Source organism: Eleutherodactylus coqui, chromosome 1, assembly GCF_035609145.1.
Source record: "Eleutherodactylus coqui strain aEleCoq1 chromosome 1, aEleCoq1.hap1, whole genome shotgun sequence".
Taxonomy (NCBI): Eukaryota; Metazoa; Chordata; class Amphibia; order Anura; family Eleutherodactylidae; genus Eleutherodactylus; species Eleutherodactylus coqui.
Window position 1 is genome coordinate 190,318,431 of NC_089837.1, and position 27,547 is coordinate 190,345,977.

The 27,547-nt window shown below is 44.3% G+C and overlaps 1 protein-coding gene across 1 annotated transcript in view; it reads left to right on the top strand.

Annotated features, from left to right (window-relative positions):
* Window positions 1–27,547, top strand: part of LOC136572709 (uncharacterized) — a 346,665-nt gene that overhangs the window by 207,807 nt on the left and 111,311 nt on the right. The window contains exons 62-69 of the mRNA XM_066573580.1: window positions 1,011–1,160; window positions 2,835–2,909; window positions 3,536–3,706; window positions 12,279–12,431; window positions 12,929–13,033; window positions 13,128–13,294; window positions 18,351–18,537; window positions 24,894–25,001. Coding sequence (XP_066429677.1) covers window positions 1,011–1,160; window positions 2,835–2,909; window positions 3,536–3,706; window positions 12,279–12,431; window positions 12,929–13,033; window positions 13,128–13,294; window positions 18,351–18,537; window positions 24,894–25,001 — 1,116 coding nt within the window. The remainder of the gene's footprint in view (window positions 1–1,010; window positions 1,161–2,834; window positions 2,910–3,535; window positions 3,707–12,278; window positions 12,432–12,928; window positions 13,034–13,127; window positions 13,295–18,350; window positions 18,538–24,893; window positions 25,002–27,547) is intronic.

Here is a 27,547-nt window from a genome sequence, read left to right on the forward strand (position 1 = left end):
ACAATTCTAAGTGGCGCAAGGCAGATGTGGGGGTAAATAGTAGTATGGGAGTGCAGGATGATCAGGCAGCTAGCTGGGTGACAGTTAGATGGAGGGGTAGAGGGAAGAGATCCAGGGAGGCTAGTCCTGAACTGGCACACCCCAACAAAGTTAGCAGATGAGGGGAATGCCATTTCAGGATTAGCACTGCTAAAGCATTATATTGCCTCTAACTACCAGGGAATGTCTGCTCCATTAGAAGGGGGAATAGGACTACAGGGCAGTATAAACAGGTCCTGCTAGTGGGAGACTCAGTTTTGGGGGGACAGAAAGGGCAATCTGCCACAAAGACCAGGATTGTTCAACAGTGTATTGTCTTTCTGGCACTCAAGTTTGACACATTGCGGATTGGGTTGACCGATTACTGGTAGAGGCTTAGCAGTCATGGTACACATTGGCACCAATGACAAAGCTAGAGGTAGGTGGAAGGTTCTTAAAAACAATTTCAGGTAACTAGGATGTAAGCTTAAGACAAGGACCTCTAAAATAGTTTTTTTCTGAAATACTACCTCTGCCATGTGCCATACCAGAAAGGCATCGGGAAATTAGGGAGATAAGCAAATGGATCAGGAGTTGGTGTAGGAAGGTGGAGTTTGGATTTCTGGAGAAGTGGGCTGACTTTGCTGTTGGCTACAAGTTCTACCTTAGGGATGTGCTGGGGGAGAAGCCTGCTGAGGTCCTGGTGATTCCTGTGACAGATGATGTTATAGGAAATCAGGTGATCTCTCAGGATTAATAAGAATGCAAGGTCACCACTGAGTTGTTAACCTACATTGGATTTGTAACATGTTATTTGTGAAAAAAAAATCTGATGTCTTCTTAGTAGTCTTCTATTTGGAATTATTTTCATTCATGCATCCCTGGAAATCTCCATGCTTCCACATTGCATCTAGACATTGTTTTGTAGTTTAATTATGTATATGTGTCAAAATGACTAAACACAAAATATTTATCCTAATATGTTTATTTAGCTGCTAAGAATGCTTCTTGATGACAAAACTCTGGTGAAATTCAACAAACCTTTTGAGTGGCAGACTGTAGAAGGGCTCCTTGTAAAAGCAGTAATGGGTCAACCCAAATATACCAACACTGCCCATAGAGTTTCAGTTCAACGGCTATTGGTGAGTTATTAAAGTGTCCTGAGATTTAAACCTGTCAAAATCAACTACATAATTATGAGGAATGACCTATAACTATCAATTGTTATAAAAATCCTGTATTTTAAGTGTTATTGTTACATCCACTCGGCGCACTAAAGCACCACGCCTCCGTGCTGATGCAAGATTGTGTCCTTTTAAAACTGCACACACTCACACAGTGTTGCATAGACCAATTGCACCTCTCAAGGCCAAGATAGAAGGACCCCTGTCCCATACTAATCAGGGAAAGTAGGTAACCCCTGTCCAAAAGCAAGTAATCGTCTTGATATGGTCTGCCCCACTGTCTTCATCTGGGACCTGGCTATCCCTGATCAGGAACCTGGAGAGATGCACAAAACACACATAGGACACCGCACTGTTTATACACACTGAACACAGAACAGGATTGTATATAAAGCACATGTCTTGCCACCTGCACAGACATACAAAACATGTCGCTGTTCACACCAACATACAGAGTAACACGAACCACACAGAACATGACTGCACATAAAGCACATGTCTGGCCACTTGCACAGACATACCACACATGTCACTGTTCAGACCAACATACCAGGTTGTGCATACAACATATAACGGGAACCCCACCCAGAGCTTACATGCATACATATGGTAACCATAGCTAGTCCAAGTGTCCTCACACCAGGGGAATAGAGAGTCAGCCACCGTGATGACAAAGGGAACAGTGTCAGGCATCACCCATCTGAAACACACACACAGGACATCAGATGTCTGGGGGCCACACCTGCCCAGTGATAGGGAGAAACCTGCGGCCTGCCTGCACCTGTGTGGTCACCGTACCGCACACTACACAATGTATGCATGCCAGAACGCAAGGACAGGAGGGACAGCAAGAAAGAACAGAAGTCAACCAAAGGAACTTTGCCCAACATAGTCAGTATCAACATCTTGTGCATAAAACATCAGGCCTCGGTCAGACAAGTGTTTTTTCTGCGCACGAATAGGCATGCAAAAAGATCGCATTTATTAGAACCAATGCTTTCCTATGAAAGTATTCACATGTACTTTTTTTAGAGGAGCAAAATACTCGCACCTGCCGAAGTTAGGACATGCTAGTGCAACTCACATCTAAGGTCCATCGTGCGCGCAAGGATAGGACCTGTCCTATCTTTGGAGCGTGCTTTCCATAGACTCCTATGGGAACTGGAAAACACACACCATGCACCTCAAATCGTGTGAACGGGATATTTCAAATAGCTGGAATTCACCCGGTCACACGATTGTTTTCCACACGCAAGGGGCGAAATATTTGCGCACCTATTCGTGCTCAGCAAAAAACGCTCGTCTGACTGAGAAGCCAGTATGCAATAGCCTTTATGACAGCTAACTATTTATGTTTATCTCCTTATATACAGCGACACAGAAGTTGTATGTTATAAATAGATCAACAGAGTTATGAAATAATAGAAATATAAATACAATCTTAAAATAAAAAGTTATATTAAAGTCCAGTAAAATATGACATTTACATGGTAGTTAGTGCAGTAAAATGATAGACGATTATATATTAAATTCTTCATAGTTTGCATGGGCCTGCTTTCTTGGTCTCTATTTTAGTAAGATAGTTTAACCATTTTCACGTTTTACATTAACCTTTCAATTTTCTTGCTTTAGCGGCATTTTTCCATATTCCATCTACCAGATCTAGAAGGGTCCCAGCTACAAAAAGTGATTTTCTCTGTACTAGAAGTAAGTTGTAATAACCTCATTTAATTGTTTAAAGGGCATGTCCAGTGACTAAAAATGTTTTTCTAAGATCAAGAAATGCTATAAAATAATCAAGTCTATACTCACTCATTTACTCCACCCCCCGATCAGGTTCCCACTTACTCTGCTGATCACATGACTGTTGATGCAATGCTGTTGACAACACTCTGTATTCAGTCACATGGCAACAAGAAACTTGAATCAACTTGAATAAAAACAAGTACAGATGAAAACACTGCTTACCACCAATCAGGCTGTTGCCTGTATTTTGCAACCTTCACTTGAAAAATAACAGCTAGATTCTGCTTTGTTGCCACGGAGAACATATATTTAAGCAATAATCTGTGTACTCCCCACAATGACTGCATTTTTAGTAATTTTAGTAATCCAATTTTAGTAAAATGAAATTATGTATTTCCATGGTCGCAGTGTAAATAGGGCTGGTCATTCAGTGTTTTAAATCAATTGATCTACTAACTGTAAATTACAAATATAACTTCTGTTCCACTATTAGATAATTTGATCTTCTTCTTGCCAATTGCAAATATAATATCTTTCCTGCTGATTATAAATTAATTTATATTCACTTAATTGTTTTTTCATTTCAGGCAAATATGGGTGACAAGGATGGCCTCTCTCTCCAAGAGGATCTTCAGTTATCATTGGCGAAAGCCTCATGTCATCTTTTAGAATCTTTCAAAAAAGTCTTAGTTATTTCCTCAACACCAGGCAGACAGCATTATCTGTTCTCTCTGAGAGAAATAAGCAAAGTATTTCAGGTAATATTAAGAAACCACAAGACTGTGTGGACATATACGTAATGTAATAAAATATATCTAGTTGCTAATATATTTATTAGAGATGAGCGAGCACCAAAATGCTCGGGTGCTCGTTACTCGGGACGAAATTATCGCGATGCTCGAGGGTTCGTTTCGAGTAACGAACCCCATTGAAGTCAATGGGCGACCCGAGCATTTTTGTATTTCGCCGATGCTCGCTAAGGTTTTCATGTGTGAAAATCTGGGCAATTCAAGAAAGTGATGGGAACGACACAGCAACGGATAGGGCAGGCGAGGGGCTACATGTTGGGCTGCATCTCAAGTTCACAGGTCCCACTATTAAGCCACAATACTGGCAAGAGTGGGCGCCCCCCCCCCCAACAACTTTTACTTCTGAAAAGCCCTAATTAGCAATGGATACCTTAGCTAAGCACCACACTACCTCCAACAAAGCACAATCACTGCCTGCATGACACTCCGCTGCCACTTCTCCTGGGTTACATGCTGCCCAACCCCCCCGCACGACCCAGTGTCCACAGCGCACACAAAAGTGTCCCTGCGCAGCCTTCAGCTGCCCTCATGCCACACCACCCTCATGTCTATTTATAAATGCGTCTGCCATGACGAGGAACCGCAGGTACACACTGCAGAGGGTTGGCACGGCTAGGCAGCGACCCTCTTTAAAAGGGGCGGGGCGATAGCCCACAATGCTGTACAGAAGCAATGAGAAATATAATCCTGTGCCACCGCCATCAGGAGCTGCACACGTGGGCATAGCAATGGGGAACCTATGTGCCACACACTATTCATTCTGTCAAGGTGTCTGCATGCCCCAGTCAGACCGCGGTTTTTAATTCATATACAAAGGCAGGTACAACTCCCTATTGTGAAGTCCCTGTGGACCGACAGCATGGGTGGCTCCCTGGAACCCACCGGTGGTACATAAAAATATCCCATTGCATTGCCCAACACAGCTGAGGTAGTAATGTTGTGCTTAATGCAGGTGGGCTTCGGCCCACACTGCATGCCCCAGTCAGACTGGGGTTCTTTAGAAGTGGAAACAGATGCATTTACAAGTCCCTGTGGACCGACAGCATGGGTGGCTCCCTGGAACCCTCCGGCGGTACATAAAAATATCCCATTGCATTGCCCAACACAGCTGAGGTAGTAATGTTGTGCTTAATGCAGGTGGGCTTCGGCCCACACTGCATGCCCCAGTCTGACTGGGGTTCTTTAGAAGTGGAAACAGATGCATTTATAATTCTCTGTGGACCCACAGCATGGGTGGGTGCCAGGAAGCCACCGGCGGTACATAAAAATATCCCATTGCATTGCCCAACACAGCTGAGGTAGTAATGTCGTGCTTAATGCAGGTGGGTTTCGGCCCACACTGCATGCCCCAGTCTGACTGGGGTTCTTTAGAAGTGGAAACAGATGCATTTATAATTCCCTGTGGACCCACAGCATGGGTGGCTCCCTGGAACCCACCGGCGGTACATAAAAATATCCCATTGCATTGCCCAACACAGCTGAGGTAGTAATGTCGTGCTTAATACAGGTGAGCTTCGGCCCACACTGCATGCCCCAGTCTGACTGGTAATATGTACCTTAACAGTAACCTCGTTGGTGGTAATGTGGTGGTGACTGCGGACCTGGTAGCGCGGTTTTATGTAGTTGGTTTTCGGAATGTGGCCAGGATTAAGTGGGCCGTGGCGGGGGGATGGTGGTGGTGCTCTCTTGTTGTGTCGTTAAAGGTGAAATTCTTGGACTGCCACCAGACGGACCAATGCTAAGGTATTTGCCAAGAATGTTTTCATTGTTGGAGGAGGAGGGGAATGTTTTGGAGGCACTATGTGTCCTCTACACGTGTCCGTGGTTATATGCACCTTAACAGTAACAGCGTTGGTGGGAAATGGCCTCGCCGCCATCATGTCTTTGTGAAGCCTCTGTTTCCACACCCCAGTGACATACCATTAGCAGCGGTATAGGCAGAGCCCACAATTATTAAGATTTCAGCGGTAGCCTTAGGGACAGGCCCCACTAACATATCACTAGCAGCAGTATAGGGGGAGCGCAGTCTTAGTTCCATTTCAGTAATAGTAGCACTCAAGACAGGCCCCAGTAACATTCCCATTGCAGCAGTTTAGGGAGATAACAGTCTCTTTCACATTTCAGTAGCTGCAGTATAGACATTTATGTAGCTAAAGTGTAGGCCAACCCCACACACCTTTCTGTACCATGAGTGCAGGCGAAGAACATAGAAATTACTATGATTACACTGTAGGTGAGGGCCCAAAAAAATTGGTGTACCAACAGTACTAATGTACCTCAGAAAAAATTGGTCATGCCCAACCAAGATGGCAGGTGAAACCCATTAATCGCTTTGGTTAATGTGGCTTAAGTGGTAACTAGGCCTGGAGGCAGCCCAGTTGAACGAAAAATTGGTTCAAGTTAAAGTTTCAACGCTTTTAAGAGCATTGAAACGTATAAAAATTGTTTAGAAAAATTATATGAGTGAGCCTTGTGGCCCTAAGAAAAATTGCCCGTTCGGCGTGATTACGTGAGGTTTCAGGAGGAGGAGCAGGAGGAGGAGGAGGAATATTATACACAGATTGATGAAGCAGAAATGTCCCCGTTTTGGATGGTGAGAGAGAACGATGCTTCCATCCTCGGGTGCAGCCTACGTATTGCTTAGGTATCGCTGCTGTCCGCTGGTGGAGAAGAGAAGTCTGGGGAAATCCAGGCTTTGTTCATCTTGATGAGTGTAAGCCTGTCGGCACTGTCGGTTGACAGGTGGGTACGCTTATCCGTGATGATTCCCCCAGCCACACTAAACACACTCTCTGACAAGACGCTAGCCGCAGGACAAGCAAGCACCTCCAGGGCATACAGCGCGAGTTCAGGCCACATGTCCAGCTTCAACACCCAGTAGTTGTAGGGGGCAGAGGCGTCACCGAGGACGGTGCTGCAATCGGCTACGTACTCCCTCACCAACCTTTTACAGTGCTCCCGCCAACTCAGCCTTGACTGGGGACCGGTGACACAGTCTTGCTGGGGAGCCATAAAGCTGGCAAAGGCCTTGGAGAATGTTCCCCTGCCTGCGCTGTACATGCTGCCTGATCTCTGCGCCTCCCCTGCTACCTGGACCTCGGAACTGCGCCTTCTGCCACTAGCGCTGTCGGATGGGAAGTTTACCATCAGTTTGTCCACCAGCGCCCTGTGGTATAGCATCATTCTCGAACCCCTTTCCTCTTCGGGAATGAGAGTGCAAAGGCTCTCCTTATACCGTGGATCGAGCAGTGTGTACACCCAGTAATCCGTAGTGGCCAGAATGCGTGTAACGCGAGGGTCACGAGAAAGGCATCCTAACATGAAGTCAGCCATGTGTGCCAGGGTACCTGTACACAACACATGGCTGTCCTCACTCGGAAGATCACTTTCAGGATCCTCCTCCTCCTCCTCCTCTGGCCATACACGCTGAAAGGATGACAGGCAAGCAGCATCTGTCCCCTCAGCAGTGGGCCAAGCTGTCTCTTCCCCCTCCTCCTCATGCTCCTCCCCCTCCTCCTCAACGCGCTGAGATATAGACATGAGGTTGCTCTGACTATCCAGCGACATACTGTCTTCCCCCGCCTCCGTTTCTGATTCCAAAGCGTCTGCCTTTATGCTTTGCAGGGAACTTCTCAAGAGGCATAGCAGAGGAATGGTGACGCTAATGATTGCAGCATCCCCGCTCACCATCTGGGTAGACTCCTTAAATTTTCCAAGGACCTGGCAGATGGCTTTCAACCAGGCCCACTCTTCTGTAAATAATTGAGGAGGCTGACTCCCACTGCGCCGCGCAAGTTGGAGTTGGTATTCCACTATAGCTCTACGCTGCTCATAGAGTCTGGCCAACATGTGGAGCGTAGAGTTCCACTGTGTGGGCACGTCGCACAGCACTCGGTGCACTGGCAGATTAAACCGATGTTGCAGGGTCCGCAGGGTGGCAGCGTGCGTGTGGGATTTGCGGAAATGTGCGCAGAGCTGGCGCACCTTTCCGAGCAGGTATGACAAGTGGGGGTAGCTTTTCAGAAAGCACTGAACCACCAAATTAAAGACATGGGCCAGGCATGGCACGTGCGTGAGGCTGCCGAGCTGCAGAGCCGCCACCAGGTTACGGCCGTTGTCACACATGACCATGCCCGGTTGGAGGCTCAGCGGCGCAAGCCAGCGGTCGGTCTGCTCTGTCAGACCCTGCAGCAGTTCGTGGGCCGTGTGCCTCTTATCTCCTAAGCTGAGTAGTTTCAGCACGGCCTGCTGACGCTTGCCCACCGCTGTGCTGCCACGCCGCGTGACACCGACTGCTGGCGACGTGCTGCTGCTGACACATCTTGATTGCGAGACAGAGGTTGCGTAGGAGGAGGAGGAGGAGGAGGGTGGTTTAGTGGAGGAAGCATACACCCCCGCAGATACCATCACCGAGCTGGGGCACGCAATTCGGGGGGTGGGTAGGACGTGAGCGGTCCCAGGCTCTGACTCGGTCCCAGCCTCCACTAAATTCACCCAATGTGCCGTCAGGGAGATGTAGTGGCCCTGCCCGCCTGTGCTTGTCCACGTGTCCGTTGTTAAGTGGACCTTGGCAGTAACCGCATTGGTGAGGGCGCGTACAATGTTGCGGGAGACGTGGTCATGCAGGGCTGGGACGGCACATCGGGAAAAGTAGTGGCGACTGGGAACCGAGTAGCGCGGGGCCGCCGCCGCCATCATGCTTTTGAAAGCCTGCGATTCCACAAGCCTATACGGCAGCATCTCTAGGCTGATCAATTTTGCAATGTGCATGTTTAACGCTTGAGCGTGCGGGTGCGTGGCGTCGTACTTGCACTTGCGCTCAAACTGTGGCGCTAGCGACGTCTGGACGCTACGCTGAGAGACATTGCTGGATGGGACCGAGGACAGCGGAGGTGAGGGTGTGGGTGCAGGCCAGGAGACGGTAGTGCCTGTGTCCTCAGAGGGGGGTTGGATCTCAGTGGCAGGTTGGGGCACAGGGGGAGAGGCAGTGGTGCAAACCGGAGGCGGTGAACGGGCATCGTCCCACCTTGTGGGGTGCTTGGCCATCATATGCCTGCGCATGCTGTTGGTGGTGCCTCCCCAGCTGATCTTGGCGCGACAAAGGTTGCACACCACTGTTCGTCGGTCGTCAGGCGTCTCTGTGAAAAACTGCCACACCGTAGAGCACCTTGACCTCTGCAGGGTGGCATGGCGCGAGGGGGCGCTTTGGGAACCAGTTGGTGGATTATTCGGTCTGGCCCTGCCTGTACCCCTGGCCACCGCACTGGCTCGGCCTGTGCCCACACCCTGACTTGGGCCTCCGCGTCCTCGCCCGCGTCCACGTCCTATAGGCCTACCCGTACCCCTTAGCATGGTGTATTACCAGTGATTTGATTTCCCAGGCAGGAAATAAATTAGCGCAAGCCTGCTGTTAAACGTAGCTAGCTGCGTATGATTTTTGTTTACGTTCTGCACCCACCACACACGTACCCAGAACGCTGAGGACTGTCAGAGGCAGGCCAAATAGAATGTTTCCTTTTTTTTGTTAAAGAAAAGGCCCACTGCGTATATTCAATCAATAATATATGTCTTCTGGCCCTGCAAACGTGTCACAGAACTGCAGGGTTGCAGAGTTATTAACTACAGCAGAGCGGTGATTTTTCCCAGGCAGGAAATAAATTGGCGCAAGCCTGCTGTTAAACGTAGCTGGCTGCGTATGATTTCTGTTTACGTTCTGCACCCACCACACACGTACCCAGAACGCTGAGGACTGTCAGAGGCAGGTCAAATAGAATGTTTCCCTTTTTTTGTTAAAGAAAAGGCCCACTGCGTATATTCAATCAATAATTAATATGTCTTCTGGCCCTGCCTACACAATTCTGTCCCTGTAGTATTACTGCAGGGTGCAATGCTCTGCACAGCCGATTTAAAAAAAAAAAAATATGCAACACTGCTAACAGCAGCCTGCACAGTACTGCACACGGTTAAATGTGGCCCTAAGAAGGACCGTTGGGGTTCTTGAAGCCTACACTCACTCCTAACACTCTCCCTGCCTAACCACCACTTCTGTCCCTGTAGTATTACTGCAGGGCGCAATGCTCTGCACAGCCGATTTTGAAAGAAAAAAAAATGGGCAACACTGCTAACAGCAGCCTCCACACGGATAGATGTGGACCTAAGAAGGACCGTTGGGGTTCTTGAAGCCTACACTAACTCCTAACGCTCTCCCTACAGCAGCTCCGGCACCAGCAGCACTGTCCCTCAGCTAACTCACAAGGCATCTGAGGCGAGCCGCGGGAGGCGCCGACTTTTATACTCGGGTGACATCTGATCTCCCCAGCCACTCACAGCAGGGGGGTGGTATAGGGCTTGAACGTCGCAGGGGGAAGTTGTAATGCCTTCCCTGTCTTTCAATTGGCCAGAAAAGCGCGCTAACGTCTCAGAGATGAAACTGAAAGTAACCCGAACATCGCGTGGTGCTCGTTAAGAGTAACAAGCATCCCGAACACGCTAATATTCGCCCGAGCATCAAGCTCGGACGAGTACGTTCGCTCATCTCTAATATTTATGAAAATATATTCACTTTACCATATTTACATTTAGCCTGACTGTCCACAGGCGATAGTTCATAGCGTGATCCGTGTTTTCACGCAAAGAGGAAAAAAAATCAGTGATTTCTAGTTTTGACAGCACAATTTTTTTAGCGATAGAAAATCGCCCATTTGAATGAATGCATTGGAATCCGATGCTTCATATGGTTACGATTTTCATGCCAACATTTTATAATGGTTAAATAGTTACGTAAAAATGCTTGCGTGGAGGAGGGCTTATTTGAATTATTTCAGCCTCTCTACAGTTCAATATACATATCATATCACAGAACAAGTTTTGTAGTTTCGCATTAACCATCATCTTATATGTCAAGTGACTGTGCATATTGTCTAGTAGGAGAGGAAGCATGCTGTGTTAACACATAGGAGAGTAAGGCCAGCTGCACACGACCAGCTCAGATTCCAGATGCGGGATCCTGCAGTGTAATCCGACCCTGTGCCTAGCCGGTGCCCCCACGCAATTGTCTTTTTTTTCTTCTTATCTGTGCTGTGTATAATCCAGACAGCTCCAAATCGGACATGCGTAGAACAGATTTTCCTGTGTCCTCGTTGGACGATGAAGCAGAATCCGTGACCAGTCCGCAATGTTAATTGCGGATGGGCCACGGGTCAGCCAGCTTCCATTGATTTTAATGGAAGCTGTCTGTGCGGACAAGACACTAAAATAGAGCATGCTGCGATTTTTCCTCTATGAGCTGAAAATTGCAATTGATTTCCACTCGTGTGCAGGAAACAGCAATTTTCCATGGCATGCTATGGAAGGTATTTTCTGTGCAACCCTGAGGCAGACACCCGCTCTGGATTCCGCAATGCAAATATGCCCATGTGCAGCCCGCCTAAAACAAAAATCAATATCTATAGCATAATTAAAGTTATTAGTCATTAAATTCTTACTAATACATCAGACCTCATGTGAATTTAATTACTGGATTCTAGCCTCCCTAAGTGCTTATTCACACAAGCGTATATCGGCCACCATTTTCACGGCTGTGGCCCATCAGCTTATGTGTCTTGGCCAAAATGCAGACTAACACTCACATTTATCAGTGTGTGTTTTATTTTTTTTTTAATGCAGTTTGCTATAGATGCTGAGCGAGCCTGGGGTGTGGTGCACTATGGTGATGCAGGGCAATCCACTGCTTTGCCAGCAGGGGTTGTAATACTGTATAATGTGTCACACTTATCTATGGCTGACATCCTTGGTATCAGTTCACATGTGCAGACTATGTTTGCTAGCAGTCACTCCTCTCCCAATCTGGCCTGTGTTGAGCTGGTTGACTTCTCATTAGGCCTCCTTCCCACGAACGGATTTCCGCCGCGTAATTCGCGGCGAAAATCCGCTGCGTTGCCCGCAGCTATTAGGTTCTATTGAACCTAATAGCACAATGCTCACGATGCGTAATTCCAGCGCGGAATTACGCACCGCGATTTCTCCCGTCCTCACCCGCAGCATGCTCTATTTTCTGCGGGTGAGGACGGGCTGTACGCACTGACGGCTTCCATTGCAGTCAATGGAAGCCGTCCGTTCACGCTATCTCCCGCTGTAACCAGCGGGAGATAGCGTGAAAAAACGCTTTCCCGCCCACCGCCGCGCGTCATATGACGCCAAATGACGCGTCCGGCCGCGTCACGTGACACGGCCGGCCGTGCACGTGACACGGCTGGTGACGCGGCGGTGGTGGGCGGTGACGGGCGGTGACGCGGCGGTGGTGGGCGGGGAAGCGATTTCACGCTATCTCCCGCAGGTAAGTATAGGGGCTCTGGGGGGCGCCGTGACGGGCTTCACTGCGTAATATTACGCGGCGGACCCCGTCACGCTCGTGGGAAGGAGGCCTAAGTCTGCACTTGAACATTTTGGCTTCTTTTTCTGTGCGTTATGTAATATGAAAACATGTTAATACAAAAAAACTATGTATCTTTTTTCTTTCCAGTTCCTTCGGAGGCTATCCAATGAAGATCGTGAAGATCGTAGCACTGTTGTAGGATACTGGGAGCATGAAATGAATTGTGTGATACGGGACAGGCTGTGCCGACATACAGACATCACTTGGTTCAAATCAGAATTAACACAGACAATAAAAGAGGTATACACATACTGTATGAGTTATATCCAGCATTCAGGCTCTAAAATAATCTATCATACAGCTTCAGAAGCAATGGTGTGGGTTAAACTCTGCTGCCTAGCTACTATAACAGCGTTAGGCATTGTTTTTCTAAGGAGGTTTGATCTTTCTATGTTCTAATATATATTATTGCTACCTACACCGTCTGAGGAGTGGCTGCTATAATTCTGTATGCTAAAGCATATCTGTGTAATATAGGATATCCTTGCATCACCAATGTTTATTTTGACCATGATAATGTCGAACTATTGGGTAATTTCCTTTTTTTATAAAAACCTTCGGGACCACCAGGACTATTTCTCACTGTTTAAAAAAAAATGTATTAATTTTACTGTTTATAATTCTGATTTTCTTATACTCATAATGATGTACTTTAAAGAAGTTAAGTTAATAAAAAGTGAATATAATTGTGCTTTATAGACTTAATGTCAGTTTTTACTAATTTTGTTTACTACCAGTATTTTCCAGACATAACAGCTTCGGCATTTCAAAAAATATATACAACATTTCCTTTAGAACCAAAGTTTTCTCATCACGCCAGCACAGATAACAAACAGGTCAAGGTATCTGTATATCTAGCATGTTGTATTATAGTATATACTTCATATTATCCTTTTCCTTATGGTTAGTAAATCTGTACTGGTTACGGTTGCCTAGGTCTTGCTGCAATCTCTTGAAAAACTTGAAGATGTACAAAGCTTGTTGGGGACCATTGTACATCATTACAATGAGGAGCTTGGACACCAAAAGCTGCATATTGAATTATCAGAGAATGTTGTAATCCAGGTGATCCGTATTCACAGGGTCTTGTGTGCTGAGAATGGGTGAGTGAAGATTGGATAAGTTCTGAAAATCTATTCCATGTGAACAATATTCTGTGATACTGTCTGTACAAATTAACCTTTTTTGATTTTAAATAAATTACGAATAAAACTTTGACATCATTGATCATAATCGATTATTGACCGTTAGATTTTTTTTTTCAATATTACAGAGGTAAAGCACTGTACAACTGATAATGAGTAAAGGTGTGTTTAGATGGAACAATTATTGTTAAAAAAAAATCTACATTGTTCGAATTTAAACAATAATTATTCAGAGCAAACATAGCCTACAATCAAACGATAAATGCTAATTCGTTCTCTTATCATTCATTTCATGCAATCATGAAAACCATTGTTGGCTAATCATTCAGTTTAAAAACCGATCGTTCAATCATTCTCATTCACTTATACAGTGAATGTGAACAACTGAATGATTTAACGAGTGAACTATTTAATTGCCTGTATAAACAGGCTGTACAAGTGAATGAATTATTTTTGACATTGTTTACTCCTTGTAAATGATAAATCATTAGGTCCAAAAGCCCCCTAAGATCACAAGATTCCTGTAATTAGTTTGTCGTGCTGGTAATGAGATGATATGGGTGTTTTAAATTTAGAAAATAATGTCAAACGGGGAGTACATTTCTGGGTTTATAACGGACTGTAAAACATTCTGCAACACAGTAATAGCAATACTAGAGTAGTAGGTACATAAAGAGTTGAATATTATTGTTAATCTGTTCTCCCTTAGGCCTTGGTCAAATGGGCGTTTTTTCGCGCGATTTGCACATGCGATCTACGCATAAATAGAACCATTGCTTCGCAATGGCATCGGACACATGGCCCCTTTTTATGCGGATGTCCGATAAATTATAGGACACGAGAAATCGCAGATCGCGCCTATCTGCGATCTGCGATTCCTTGTGTTTAGAGATGAGCGAATATACTCGTTTTGAGTAATTACTCAATCGAGCACCGCGATTTTCGAGTACTTCCGTACTCGGGTGAAAAGATTTGGGGGGCGAATCTTGAATGTCATTCAATAGCTGAGAGCTGCCCCTGATTGGTCCTTGCGCTGAGCCAATCAGAGGCAGCACTCACTCACCCATTCCATTCATGAATGGGTGAGTGAGAGCTGCCTCTGATTGGTGAGGGCTGTGACCAATCAGAGGCAGCCCATTCAGCAGGCGGGGATTTTAAATCCCCGCCTGCTGAATACTACACAGAGCAGTTCAGGAGAACTCCGGCTGCAGGGACCAGGTGAGTATATATATTTATTTTTTTTACACATTTTTGGATGATTTTCAGGGGAAGGGCTTATCATCCCGCGCTCGCCGCCAGCCCATTGCTTTCAATGGAGCCGGCTGTATTGCCAGCTCCATTGAATTGCAATGGGTTGGACAGCGCTCCTTTGATCGGGACCTTTTCACCGAAAACGCTGGTAGCCGCAGATTTTTCGGGCGATTTTTCGGCCCCGGTCACGCGATTTGCGGATGCGCATCCGTCATGCGATTCCGCAAATCGCGGCCAAAAATGCCCGTCTGACCGAGCCCTTAGGGTGACTACCCACTAGCGTTTGCAAATTTGCTGCGTTTTTTTTCCAGGTGTCTATGGGACTTTCTAATGTTAAAAACGCATTGCGGCAAAATCGCAGTTTACCGCGAAATCGTGATTTTGTGCAATGCGATTTTAACATTAACAAGTCCCATAGACCACTGGAGAAAAAAAAACACTGCGAATTTCGCAGTGAAAAAGAACTATAGTGGGTAGTCACCCTTACTCCTAATAGTAGCACAACTATGGGGGTTAATTACACCCCTGTGTACTATCAGGACATATGGAATTCTTAATAAATCAGATGAAACAATTAACTGAAGAAGGCTGTCTAGCCCCTCCCACTCCCTGTTGATTATAATATGATATTCCCATTCCACGTTTCCCAGGAAACGTGATGCTGTTAGGACTAAAGGCCCATTTACACAGAGCGATGATCACTCAAAAATCGCTAAAAAGCGATCGTTTGAGTGATAATCATTGCGTCTAAATGCACGGCCATTGTGCACTTTTCTTGCACTGCTAGCTGTTCGTTAAATTCAAGCCAACCTAATAATCATTGAGCGTTCTTATCAGGACCGCACGCTGAGTCCTCCGCAGGTAGTGCTGATAGCATTGTTTCAGCTATTTTAACCCGTCAGAGAACAAAGGAGCTGAAAGCAGATAAGAGCCCTCCAGCTATTAACTGCATTCAGCTAAAGGCTTCATTTGCCCGCTAATAAGCTATTAAGTAGCTGAGTAGCTACTTAATAGTTTATGCAAAATGATCGCTCAAAGCTGTCACTCAAACTGTCATTTGAGCGATTTTTCAGCGATCATCGCTCCGTGTAAATGGGCCTTAAAGGGGTTGTCCCGCGCCGAAACAGGTTTTTTTTTTTTCAATAGCCCCCCCGTTCGGCGCGAGACAAACCCGATGCATGTGTTGAAAAAAAAAAACGGATAGTACTTACCCGAATCCCCGCGCTCCGGTGACTTCTTACTTACCTTGCGAAGATGGCCGCCGGGATCTTCACCCTCTGTGGACCGCAGGTCTTCTGTGCGGTCCATTGCCGATTCCAGCCTCCTGATTGGCTGGAATCGGCACACGTGACGGGGCGGTGCTACGAGGAGCAGCTCTCCAGCACGAGCAGCCCCATTCAACACGGAGAAGACCGGACTGCGCAAGCGCGTCTAATCGGGCGATTAGACGCTGAAAATTAGACGGCACTATGGAGACGGGGACGCCAGCAACGGAACAGGTAAGTGAATAACTTCTGATAACTTCTGTATGGCTCATAATTAATGCACAATGTACATTACAAAGTGCATTAATATGGCCATACAGAAGTGTATACCCCAACTTTGTTTCGCGGGACAACCCCTTTAAAAGAAAAGAGATTAACAATCAATCAAGGTTTTCCTTATTTCCTACAACACTGAGACTTCACTGAGCTCAAGTAGTGGACACTGCCCTAGTAGTGTTGACTCTAACAAAATTAGGTGGATCAAAGTACTGAAATATGTAAACCAGACTAAAAGACCCTTTGCTTCACCTACTCAGGTTAGGTAAGATGGCTTTTAAGTCTTATTTCTCCCCAATGAAAGAATTAATAAATTCTCAATTCTTCTAATTTCTACTCTCAGCTAAATAGATCTTGGGACAACTGGACAGGAAGGCTCATAAAAAGCACTGGAAGAGAGATGACCTGCTTACAGTTTACCAATGAAGGAACTGTGGCAGTAGCCTCCGCAGGACCTTTTCAGAGGAGAATCCATTGTTTGGATCTACAGATGACAATGCTTGGATCTCCCTTATATCCTTGGCAGATGTTCTGGCCAAGCGGATGTTTTTTGTTCGTTTTTTAAAATAATCTATGTAGAACCTTTATAAGAGGTAACCAGAGATTAGTATAAAATGTTTAGGACTAAAACCAAGTTCCTCTTCAACCCTGATCGTTTTTTCAAACATTTCATCCACTTTGTAGGCCCTACGCTCCCAGGGAATGGAAACAGGCATCTACCCCAGGTCAACATCATGGTCATGATCAATTTCTTGCTAAGGGCTGGATACACTTTCTTTTTTTATCCCAGGATAGCTTTTTGTAGAGATGATTTACCAGTATGGGCATAAGGGCGACAGTCTTGGCACATAGAATATATAGCTATTATGCAAGTATATATCACAGTCTTTGCAGCTAAGTGTGACCTGGAGCCAAGGAGAGGTGAAGCTTCACCTACAACACAGTCACCTAAGAGAACCTCCTTCCCATATTGGGAGGTATTTTTAAGAATAAGGTTGCACATAAAAAAACAGGAGAGGCTTTCTCTTCTTATACCTCTAATTTTTTAGAAAAAATACTTGTCCTGAAAAAAAAACGCTGAAAACTATGGGCGCCTTCACCTCCATATGGTGTTTTGAAGGATGCTAAAATGGACTGCCTAGTGGGATGAAAATGATAGTCCAATAGTTCAAACAAGCTAAATACATAGTAGCAGGCTACAAGCAGCAGTTTCACCAACTGTTTTTAATATTTTATTAAACTTTAACTTTTTAAATATTTTTTTCAGTCCCACTAGGGAATTTTGTCTCGCAACTGCTTGATTGCACTGCCATATTTCTATGTTGTAGTTTATTATGCCAGTCAGTGTTATCCTAAAAACCCCTGCCCCTGGCAGAACAAAGATGACAATTGTAGGAATCTTGATTAGGCCTTGGATATCACGAGAACCTATCAGTACCTCACATCTTTAGGGCGCCTACCCACTTGCGGTGCCGATTTTCGCGTGTGAAAAATGCGGCGTTTTCGCGCATTTTTTGCGCGTTTTCTGCGGCGTTTTTTGCAGCCCTTCATTGACAATCATGGGTGCATTAAGAGAAAAATAAGGAGACATATGCAACTGACAGTTCCTATGTGAAAAAACCCCACGAAACAGAAAAAAAACCCCAGATGGACAAGAACACATTCTATACTAATTGCTCTTGAGAAAAAACGCAAAACATCACAGGAAAAAAAATCGCAAGTGGGTAGGCACCCTTATAGTGGGGCGGTGATCAAATATACAGTATACATCTTAAGCATATGAAACCGTCTCAACTCCAGAGCCCTGTTCACACATTACCTAGCCTCGTCCTCCATAAATACATGGTAGACAGTGCCAATGGGTTAATTAATATTGAAAAAATCTGCCTACAGTGAAATTACTGTTTATATTAATATGGCTTTAATTGATTATGTTTTACTAATCATTGCTAAACACAGATCTAAGGTAACTGCTGTATGGCATTTTAATTTGTGGTAACTTTAATAACGTAGTGTAGAAGGCTGAAAAAAGTCATATGTCCATCCAGTTCAGCCTATTACCCCCACAATGTTAATCCAGAGGAAAGCAAAAAACACCATGAGGCACAAGCCATTCTGTATATGTATTCTTTACTGTCCATTTTATAATTTGTAAAGTATGGTGCATAAAAAAAAAGGTTTCCGATCCTTCATCTTATAAATGAATATCATTGTCATTACAGTGGTAATGCTTTATTAGTAGGCTGCGTGGGATCCCACCTGTCCACCTTAGTCAAGCTGGCTCTCTACGTTGCCGACATACCTCTTCATGCATTGGATATATCTGGAAACAACAACTTTTTCAACAGTCTGAAATCAGCTATTCAGATCGCAGTAGTTGATGGAAAGCCAACAGCCATTCTCTGCACCGTAAGTTTGCAATTTCCAAATCCCTGTAGTTTACTAATTTAGTGGGATCATACACATAAATGTTTTCTTTAAGGGGTTATCCAGGACTATAAAATTAATGGCCTATGCTTAGCCAATGAACTGACTGAAGGGCCTGCAGTGTTCATTTTTTACCAGCCATAAGGGTGCCCACCCACTAGCGATATTTTCTCTTGTGCTGCGAGATCGAGTGCCTCGCAGAGCAGAAAAAACGCTGTGATATCGCTGCAATATCACATACTGTATTCAATGGGGCCGGCAGCAGCAGCGCTAGCCCCATTGAAAACATAGGGATACATTGCGGACTTCTGCAACAGCTGTGACAGCTATGACAGAGAATTCCCTCATCCCTGATACCCGTAGTTCTGGTTAGTGCATTCCAGAGGATTGGTGCTGCTCTGTAGAAGTCTTAGAGGCAGGAATGAAAGGTTCAAATTAAAGGGGCAATTAATCGGAGTGGAGGGTGTGGGCTGGGTGGTGGATTGAGATGAGGGAGGCAATGTAGGACGGCATGGTGCTATGGAGAGCTTTATGGATAAAGGTAGTGAGTTTGAATACATTCTTCATCCCATACAACAGGGATCACAACCTGCTCAGCAGAGTCCTGCACACACTGATCACCCACTGGTCATGTGATCTCGACTCCTCCCACATAGGTGACTGATCACATGACTGTGACATCATCACAGGTGCTGTAAGTACATGGCTGCTGTCCAGCCCGCATATTAGCAATTTCTGCTACTGCTCTGCACTAACAACCAATCAGGTTGAATCAGCCAACCCAAACAACCAATTAGGTTGCTGGAAAGGTGAATCAGAACCAATCAGGTTGCTGGAATTGCTGATTGTTGCAGAGTTGGGGAAGAAGATGTTAATATGCGTCAGGCGCTGCAGATTTTTAATAAAGTGAAGGACCTGTGATGACATCACCATAATGTGACCAGGGGAGGAGGTCAGAACCCCGGTGACTGATCACATGACAGTGACATCACAGGTCCTGTAAGCACATGACTTGTGTCAGGCTCTGCATGTGTTAAAACCTGTGATGATGTCATCATCATGTGATCAGGAGCAGAGCTCAGAGCCCTGCTGACTGATCACATGACGGTGGCATCTTCACCTGTAACTCACACAGTCACTTACAGGAAGGTGATCATTAGTATATCATAGTAACTGAGGGTGTGGGGGTTTGTAGGGAAAGTAGTCCACCCGTAATCTGCACAGGGATGAAGGACCTGTGATTACGTCACCGTCATGTGATCAGGGGCAGAGCGCAGAGCCCAGGTGACTGATCACATGATGTAACTCACACAGTAACTTACTCACGGACAGGTGGTCGTTAGTATTTTGATGAAATAGGAAAAAGAACAATCCTGCAACACAAATAGTTATGGGAAAGGCTTCACATGTACTGTACATGCAGGTCTAAGAGCATTGTAGTTGTTATTTTTCTTTATGGATACACTTTAAAGGGAATTTGTCACCTACTTTTAGTCCTATGAGCTAAGCTTGTGGGCTGAAAGTAGGTGACTCGATGATTCCGGGAAGTTAAGTATTATACTTACCTTCCCCATCATTTGCCCGGTGTCAGCGTGGCTAAGTAATTCTCCCATTTTAATTACATATTGGGAGGACTACTTAGCAGTGCCTCTCAATGCATTGAGTGTCGGCTTTCAGCACTTACGCCAGGGGAATGATAAGGGAGGTAAGTATAAAAGTATAACACTTACATTCCTGAACGCAGCGGCTCACCTACTTTCAGTCTAGAAGCTTAGCTTATAGGGCTAAAAGTAGGTGACAGAGCCCCTTTAGTTTTGAATTGGTTTCAAATTTTGATTGACATTTAACCCTTTCCAATCCACTGTCTGACGTCTGAAGACATTTTGACTGAAAGTTGTACAGCTCTAATGTCGCAAGACGTCCGGCAGGATATTGTTACTGTATATTACTGGCCGCTCTGTTGTCGGGGGCCTCTCCAGCATGTCCCATACCGCAGTGCTGGCTCTAGCCAGCAGATGGCGCCATTGTATAATGGCAGAAAGAGAAAGCCCCCTAGGAAACCCTGAATCCAAAATTGGATTGCAAAGGGTTAAAGGAGTATTTTGAGACATTAACTATTTATGAACTATCCTCAGGATAGGTCATCAAAAGTTGATTAACAGGGGCCCACTACACAGAATCCCCGCCCATTATCTGTTCAGCCCGCTGTCAGTGTAGCTTGCTGGACGTCATCATCACTTGTAAGCGCTGGAAGTGTAATAGCTGGCTTCACTTGCATTAAAATCCATGGAAGCACTGCCTCCTATTACACTTCCAGCTCCTCACTGCAGCCAAAGGTGATGACAACATTTGGTCCGCTGTACTGACAGCGGACCAAATGATCAGATGATTGGTGGGGATTGCGAGAGGCAGGTCCCTATCGATAAACTTGATGACATATCGTGAGGATAGATCATCAATAGTTAAAGCCTTGGAATACCCCTTTAAGTCAATAATCACAAGTTCAAAATTTTCAATATACCGTATTTATGAATCAGAGCATAATTTGTGAGATATTTGTTTATCACAGAACAGGGATGCACTGTTTGTTATATTAACTTTGAAATGTATACTGATCTTAAAGAGTTAATTACAGTTATCCTTAATTATCTTATCATCTTTATTGCATCCACAGCGACTCTTTGAGCTGAACAATCGTCTGATTTGTTTTTAGAAATAAGTGCGCCCTGTTGCCATAGTATTTATCAGTGTCTACTATGTGCAATCATAGTATGATTATAGCACAGATAAAAGACCAACTTGGTATCTGCTATTAGCTTATTAGTCATAAACACAGAACACATTAATTTCTGCCCAAACAAAACGTCATTGTTTAGCTTTTCAATGTTAATGTTTGCAGCAACTAAATCATCAATTATTCAGCCATGTCAAGAACCTATTAGAGGAAAAATGGACTGCATTTTCAAGCTGACCAGTTCCCTTTAAGCATCATGAAATAAACATTCCAAAAAGAAATGTAGTGCTACTTTTTTAAGCAGAATTTCAAAATTTTTACAGTGAATGAAATTCTTTATATAGCAAAGATTATATTGAATCTGCAGTACTATATTTATTCACCCAGTTCATCTTAAGGCCTTAGTCAGACGGGCGTTTTTTGCCGCGATATGCGCATGCGTCCGGCGATTTTATAAAACCATTGCTTTGCAATGGTATCGGACACATGAGCGCTTTTTATGCGCTCGTCCGATAAATTATAGAACAGAAATCGCAGATCGCACCTATCTGCGATCTGCGATTCCTGTTCTCTTCTCTATATGCGCTCAATAGGGCCGGCGGCAGCAGCGCCGACCCCATTGAGAACATATAGAAGACAAATCATTCTTCTCTGCCACAGCTGTAACAGCTGTGGCAGAGAAGAACGATGTTTGCCCATTGAATTCAATGGAGCCGGCAATACAGCCACCTCCATTGAAAGCAATGGGCTGCCGGCGAGCGCAGGATGAATTGTCGGGAAGGGCTTAAATATATAAGCCCTTCCCTGCAATTCATCCAGAAAAGTGTTAAAATAAAAAATATATACATACTCACCTGCTCCCGGCAGCCGGAGTTCCATGCGGTCGTACTGCAGTGGGTGTGAAGGGGGTGTGAGTCAGACTCAGCGCTGAGCCAATCAGGGGGCAGGTCTGACTCACACCCCCTTCACACCCACTGCAGGCCGGCCGCGCGGAACTCCGGCTGCCGGGAGCAGGTAAGTATATATATATTCTTTATTTTAACACTTTTCTGGATGAACTGCAGGGAAGGGCTTATATATTTAAGCCCTTCCCGACAATTCATCCCACACTCGCCCGCAGCGCATTGCTTTTAATGGAGCGGGCTGTATTGCCGCTCCATTGAATGCAATGCACTGGACAGCTCCAGCCCGTTTCTAATGAAACGCGGCTAGGAGCAGATTTTCGGGCGATTTTCGGGCACCGGTCACGCGATTTGCGGATGCGCATCCGTCATGCGATCCGCAAATCGCGCGAAAAAACGCCGTCTGACTAAGGCCTAATAGTATTCTTAGTAATAGTCTCAGAGGCGTATAATTACAGAACAAAACTTCACATCTTTTGTATTTAAATTGTAGTGATTCAAATGTTACATTATAAGCTTCGAAAAAGTGCATTAAGCCAACAAATAACAGCTGTTGGATCCTTCCTACTCTCTTTCTGTGTCCATTACAATCTACATTTCTGAAATCCAACCCTGAAGTCTGAGTCCTCACAGGTCTTCCTTTCTTTGTTATCCAAAATTCAAGGATAGCATGACTGCTGCTTCCTAAGATCCCAGCCACCATTACTTCCTCAACCACTTCCTCTCTGTTGGTGGGAATTATGTCCAAACTAGCAGATGCCCTTGTTTTCTCTTCTACCTTTTGGAAGATAAAGTTGTCAACCGCCACCCTTCTTTTCTTCACAACAACAACAACACTTTTTTCCTCCATCCAAGAGGTTTCTGAGGCCTTACTAGACTGTTCTTTCTGTGCAAAGCTCACAGCGAATTTCCACTCTTCCCGGAATGCATCAGAAATATGCAAATTGTCTCCTGGAGCTCTGAACCAAATCTCAAGTTGCTGATGCTGTGACTCGACAATCTCAAGAAATCTAAACCTGCTGGATTTCTTGCAATTGTTGGGTTGCAGTCATGACAACTAGTGAGTTGGAAAGTGACCCTATTCACATTCATTAGGTTGTGATGTTGTATTGTATTGATACTGTGATCTTTGGCTGGACAATGTGTATTGTGCTAAAGTCACCATGTAGTCATAGCCTAAACAGGACTACTGAACAGATAATTTTTTTTTCATGAGCAATAAATAAGCACTCATGGTTCCTTTTGTCATGTGGGGTGGGGGGAGTGGGGTATAATATACCTGTTCCATGCCCCCACTCCATCTGCCATGGAGGACATTGCCAGTCTTCAAAATTATTGCCAGACGAGACCAACAAAAGTCTGATATATATGGCAAGCTGAGGGCTGCTGAAGAAATAAACACAATCTATGTTAGCATCATTTCAAATGGAATGAATGAATTATGTAAATTAGGCCAAATTTTAACAATTCAGTTTTTCTCATGTCAGGTTATTTAAAATTCTATTCAGTTGTTTGCTAGGCATGTCCATTCTTAAAAAGGTTTCTAGCTTAGCCAAATCAGCTTATTTAATTTTAGTAATACTATATAGTAAAAGAGAAATACATATATTGTAAAAAACATAATTAGCATTTTCATGCTGTACATGCCAACATACCAACGTACCAATAGCAAACCCAGTCTCAGTATTTTCCTGTATTGTACAGTTTCTAATACAGGCAGCAGAGGGTGCTACTGATCTGTGCTTCAAGCACACTTAAATTATAGTGCATAATAAAAATCCAGATTAAATATTGAGATATTGAATATTTTCTGAATGACTAGCATTTGCATATACATGCAGCCAGCTAGGCATAAGCACAAACGGTCTATGGTATGACTGTTCGAATAAAACTGGTCATACCTCCCTTGGGTATTAGCAGATTTATTTCACACGAGCATGGTTTTAGCGCATTATAGGCGTGTGAAAAGATTGCATCTAATAGAACAATGGTTTCCTATAGAAGCGTTCACATGAAGGAATTTTAGATGCGCAAAATATGCACACCTAACAAAGATAGAACATGCAAATGCAATGCCCATATCTAAGGTCTGTGGTGCATGATAAGATAGGACCTGACCTATCTTTGGTGCATGATGCGCGGGAGTTTCCATAGACTCCTATGGGAGCAGGATATCACATCTCCTGGTGGTGTGAACAGGCAATTTCACCACTAATTAAGCTCGAGACTTAATAGCTGAAAATCACCCATTCACGCTATCTTTAGCGCAGTGTAGCCATGATCTTTTCATGCGCCTCTACTACGCTGAAAAACACACTCGTGTGAACAAGCTTTTAAGACCCCATTTACACTGACACATGATCGCTCAAAAGTCGCTCAAACGATAGTTTGAGTGACAGTTTTGAGTGATCATCTTTGCATAGTCTATAGTAGCATTTAGACAAAATTGTTATCACTCAAAAGAAGTCTTTGAGCGAATTTTGAGGCCTTAATGCGAAGTGATATCACGGTGTGCCGTGTTATCAGGGTTGTTTATTTACACTTTGAATTACTTTATAATGAAGTTTTTTGTGTCAAGATAAGAGATCAATACTTTTTAAAGGGGTTAAGATAACTTTCTGCACCATTCTATCAAGCTAAATGTATTGCATCTGTAACAACTCTTTTATCCTCTATTAAAACGTATATCCAATAAATGACAGGCAGAAGAGCTGGCCATTGAGGACTGTCTTAATGCCATTAACAGCCTGCTGATCTGTGGGGAATATGCATCATTGTTCACGACTGAAGAGATGAATGACCTCCTTCAGGTAATGAGTGATTGGCTGATATCATGGTTGCTATACATGTGATATCTAACCATAATGTGGTTAAAGGGGTTGTCCCGCGAAAGAAAGTGGGGTTCAGCACTTCTGTATGGCCATATTAATGCACTTTGTAATGTACATCGTGCATTAATTATGAGCCATACAGAAGTTATTCACTTACCTGCTCCGTTGCTAGCTTCCCCGTCGCCATGGTGCCGTCTTATTTTTAGCATCTAATCGCCCGATTAGACGCGCTTGCGCAGTCCGGTCTTCTCCCTGGTGAATGGGGCCGCTCGTGCCGGAGAGCTGGTCCTCGTAGCTCCGCCCCGTCACGTGTGCCGATTCCAGCCAATCAGAAGGTTGGAATCGGCAATGGACCGCACAGAGCCCACGGTGCACCATGGGAGAAGACCCGCGGTGCATCATGGGTGAAGATCCCGGCGGCCATCTTGGTAAGGTAAGTAAGAAGTCGCCGCAGCGCGGGGATTCGGGTACGTACTAAACCTTTTTTTTTTTAACCCATCCCTTGGGTTTGCCTCGCGCCGAACGGGGGGCCTATTGAATAAAAAAAAAAACCGTTTCGGCGCGGGACAACCCCTTTAAGTCTGATTTTAATTTGTTATGTATTATGTTTACCTTTTTGTTCTTTTTTTAAAGGGCCCTATGGCAAAAACACATTTTCTGTCCTTGCATCCCCCATGTAAATTGCCTGTCACACTCTGGAGGTCTCCGATGTATATTGTCACTTCCATGCAACATAGTTTCCTGTCTGATGCTTTCCAGATACCACATGACAAAAGTCTATAGTCAGAAGGCTGAATTATAATTTCCTTTGTTATAACTGTTTGTCAGGGGCCTCTGCTTATCATCAGTAAAAGTAGTAGGATTTTCTGTGCCCCCCTTTTAAAAGCTTGTTTGCTACAGTCCATCACACAGGAATTATTTTGTTCGAAAAACTGACTAATTTGAGAACACATAACCCTAAATAAATCTCAAGTAGTCAGAAAAGAGATCCCATACCCCATATGAGAAGGACTCCAGGAGTTTCAGATAGTATTACTGTGTTTAGTTATTTCTTTCTATCTGACTTATATGCACTTCTAAGTATATATTTATAAGTACTAACATGGAACCTGTCATTAGTGGTACCATTATTAAACTAAGTGCATGGTAGAGTAGAACTTTTGAACAGTATTCTAACAACGTCCTTGTTAAAATTGTTTGGTTGGCCTTCGTCAATAAATTTTTTTCACCCCCTAAAGACCATAGTGTTTTGGTCCTAAAGAACTAGACTTTCTTGAGCAATTTTATACATGTGGTGCTTTTATGGCCCTATTTTCTTTTATGTATTGCCAAAATTCTTTTTGCAGTTTTTTTTCATGACATATAGGAGTACCTTTTAATAGCTTTTTTTACAGGTATTTTTGCATTTTTCTTTGTTTTATTAAAGGGCTTTTTTTATGATCAAAAAAACTCTATGCTTATCTATTCTTCCCAGTCAGTCTACTTACCACATCCTCTCCTTGCTGAGCTTCTGCAGTGCCCCTGGCTCACTGCACGCTGGCCGGCTTGTTATGGAGGCTGCATTCCTCACATTCTTCTTCCGGACCAGTCAGTGAAGGTCACATTGTTCACAGGCTAGGAAGAGACTGCATGAGCATTCTCTGAAGTAGATCGGCGCTCCCCCTGCTGGCTTGTGAACTGTGACATAACGTACATTGGCTTGCAAGAAGAAGACTGCCGGCAATGTATGTAACCTCAAAGGAAGCAGAGGAATCAGCCAGCTGGAAGTGAGGTGGCCCCCTACAAGAGACAGGAGCAGATGGGTGAGGTGAAGATCTGGTAAGTAAACTGACAGGGGAGGAATAGGTAAGTATTGAATTTTTTTAATGACAGAACCCCTTTAAGGGTAATGTGTACAAAAAGTAAAATGAGGTTTTTTTTCCATTTATAGTTCTCTATTTTTAAAATTATTATATTTATGCTAAAATAAAGTACAGGAATGGGGTCATCATTTTTATTGTTATTCTTTTTTTTACTTTTTTTGTAAAAAGAAAATTTAACATTTTAATCCCCATTGATGTCATCTAAGATATGTGGGGAACATTCACACTGTCAATTTTTTTTGTTTCACAGTTTTTAGCTGTAATAGTGACATCCATAGGAACCCCAGCTACAGGGAAACCATCCCCCTAGTGAGGCAATAGTCACTGGAAGAGCCAGGCTGGGGTCTAGGTCCTACAGGAGATTTAGACAATATGTTACCGCAAGAAGAGGCCCTAATGGATTTATCAGTTGAGCGCTCTTAAACACATTGGTTTAAATGATGGCTTGACATTTCAGCATTTTTGTACTGCTGTCTGTAACATTAGAATTTAATTTTGATAATGGTTGATTCCATCTCTAGCACCAATGTTTGTCATTTTTAAACTTTTGGATTCTAATGTTTCCTCTTAGACCACCTACCTGAATTTGACAAGGCTCTATTGGTTAATGCATATTTATTTCAGTTTACATAGCTCCCGTAACATTCCCATGATTGTGGCTCA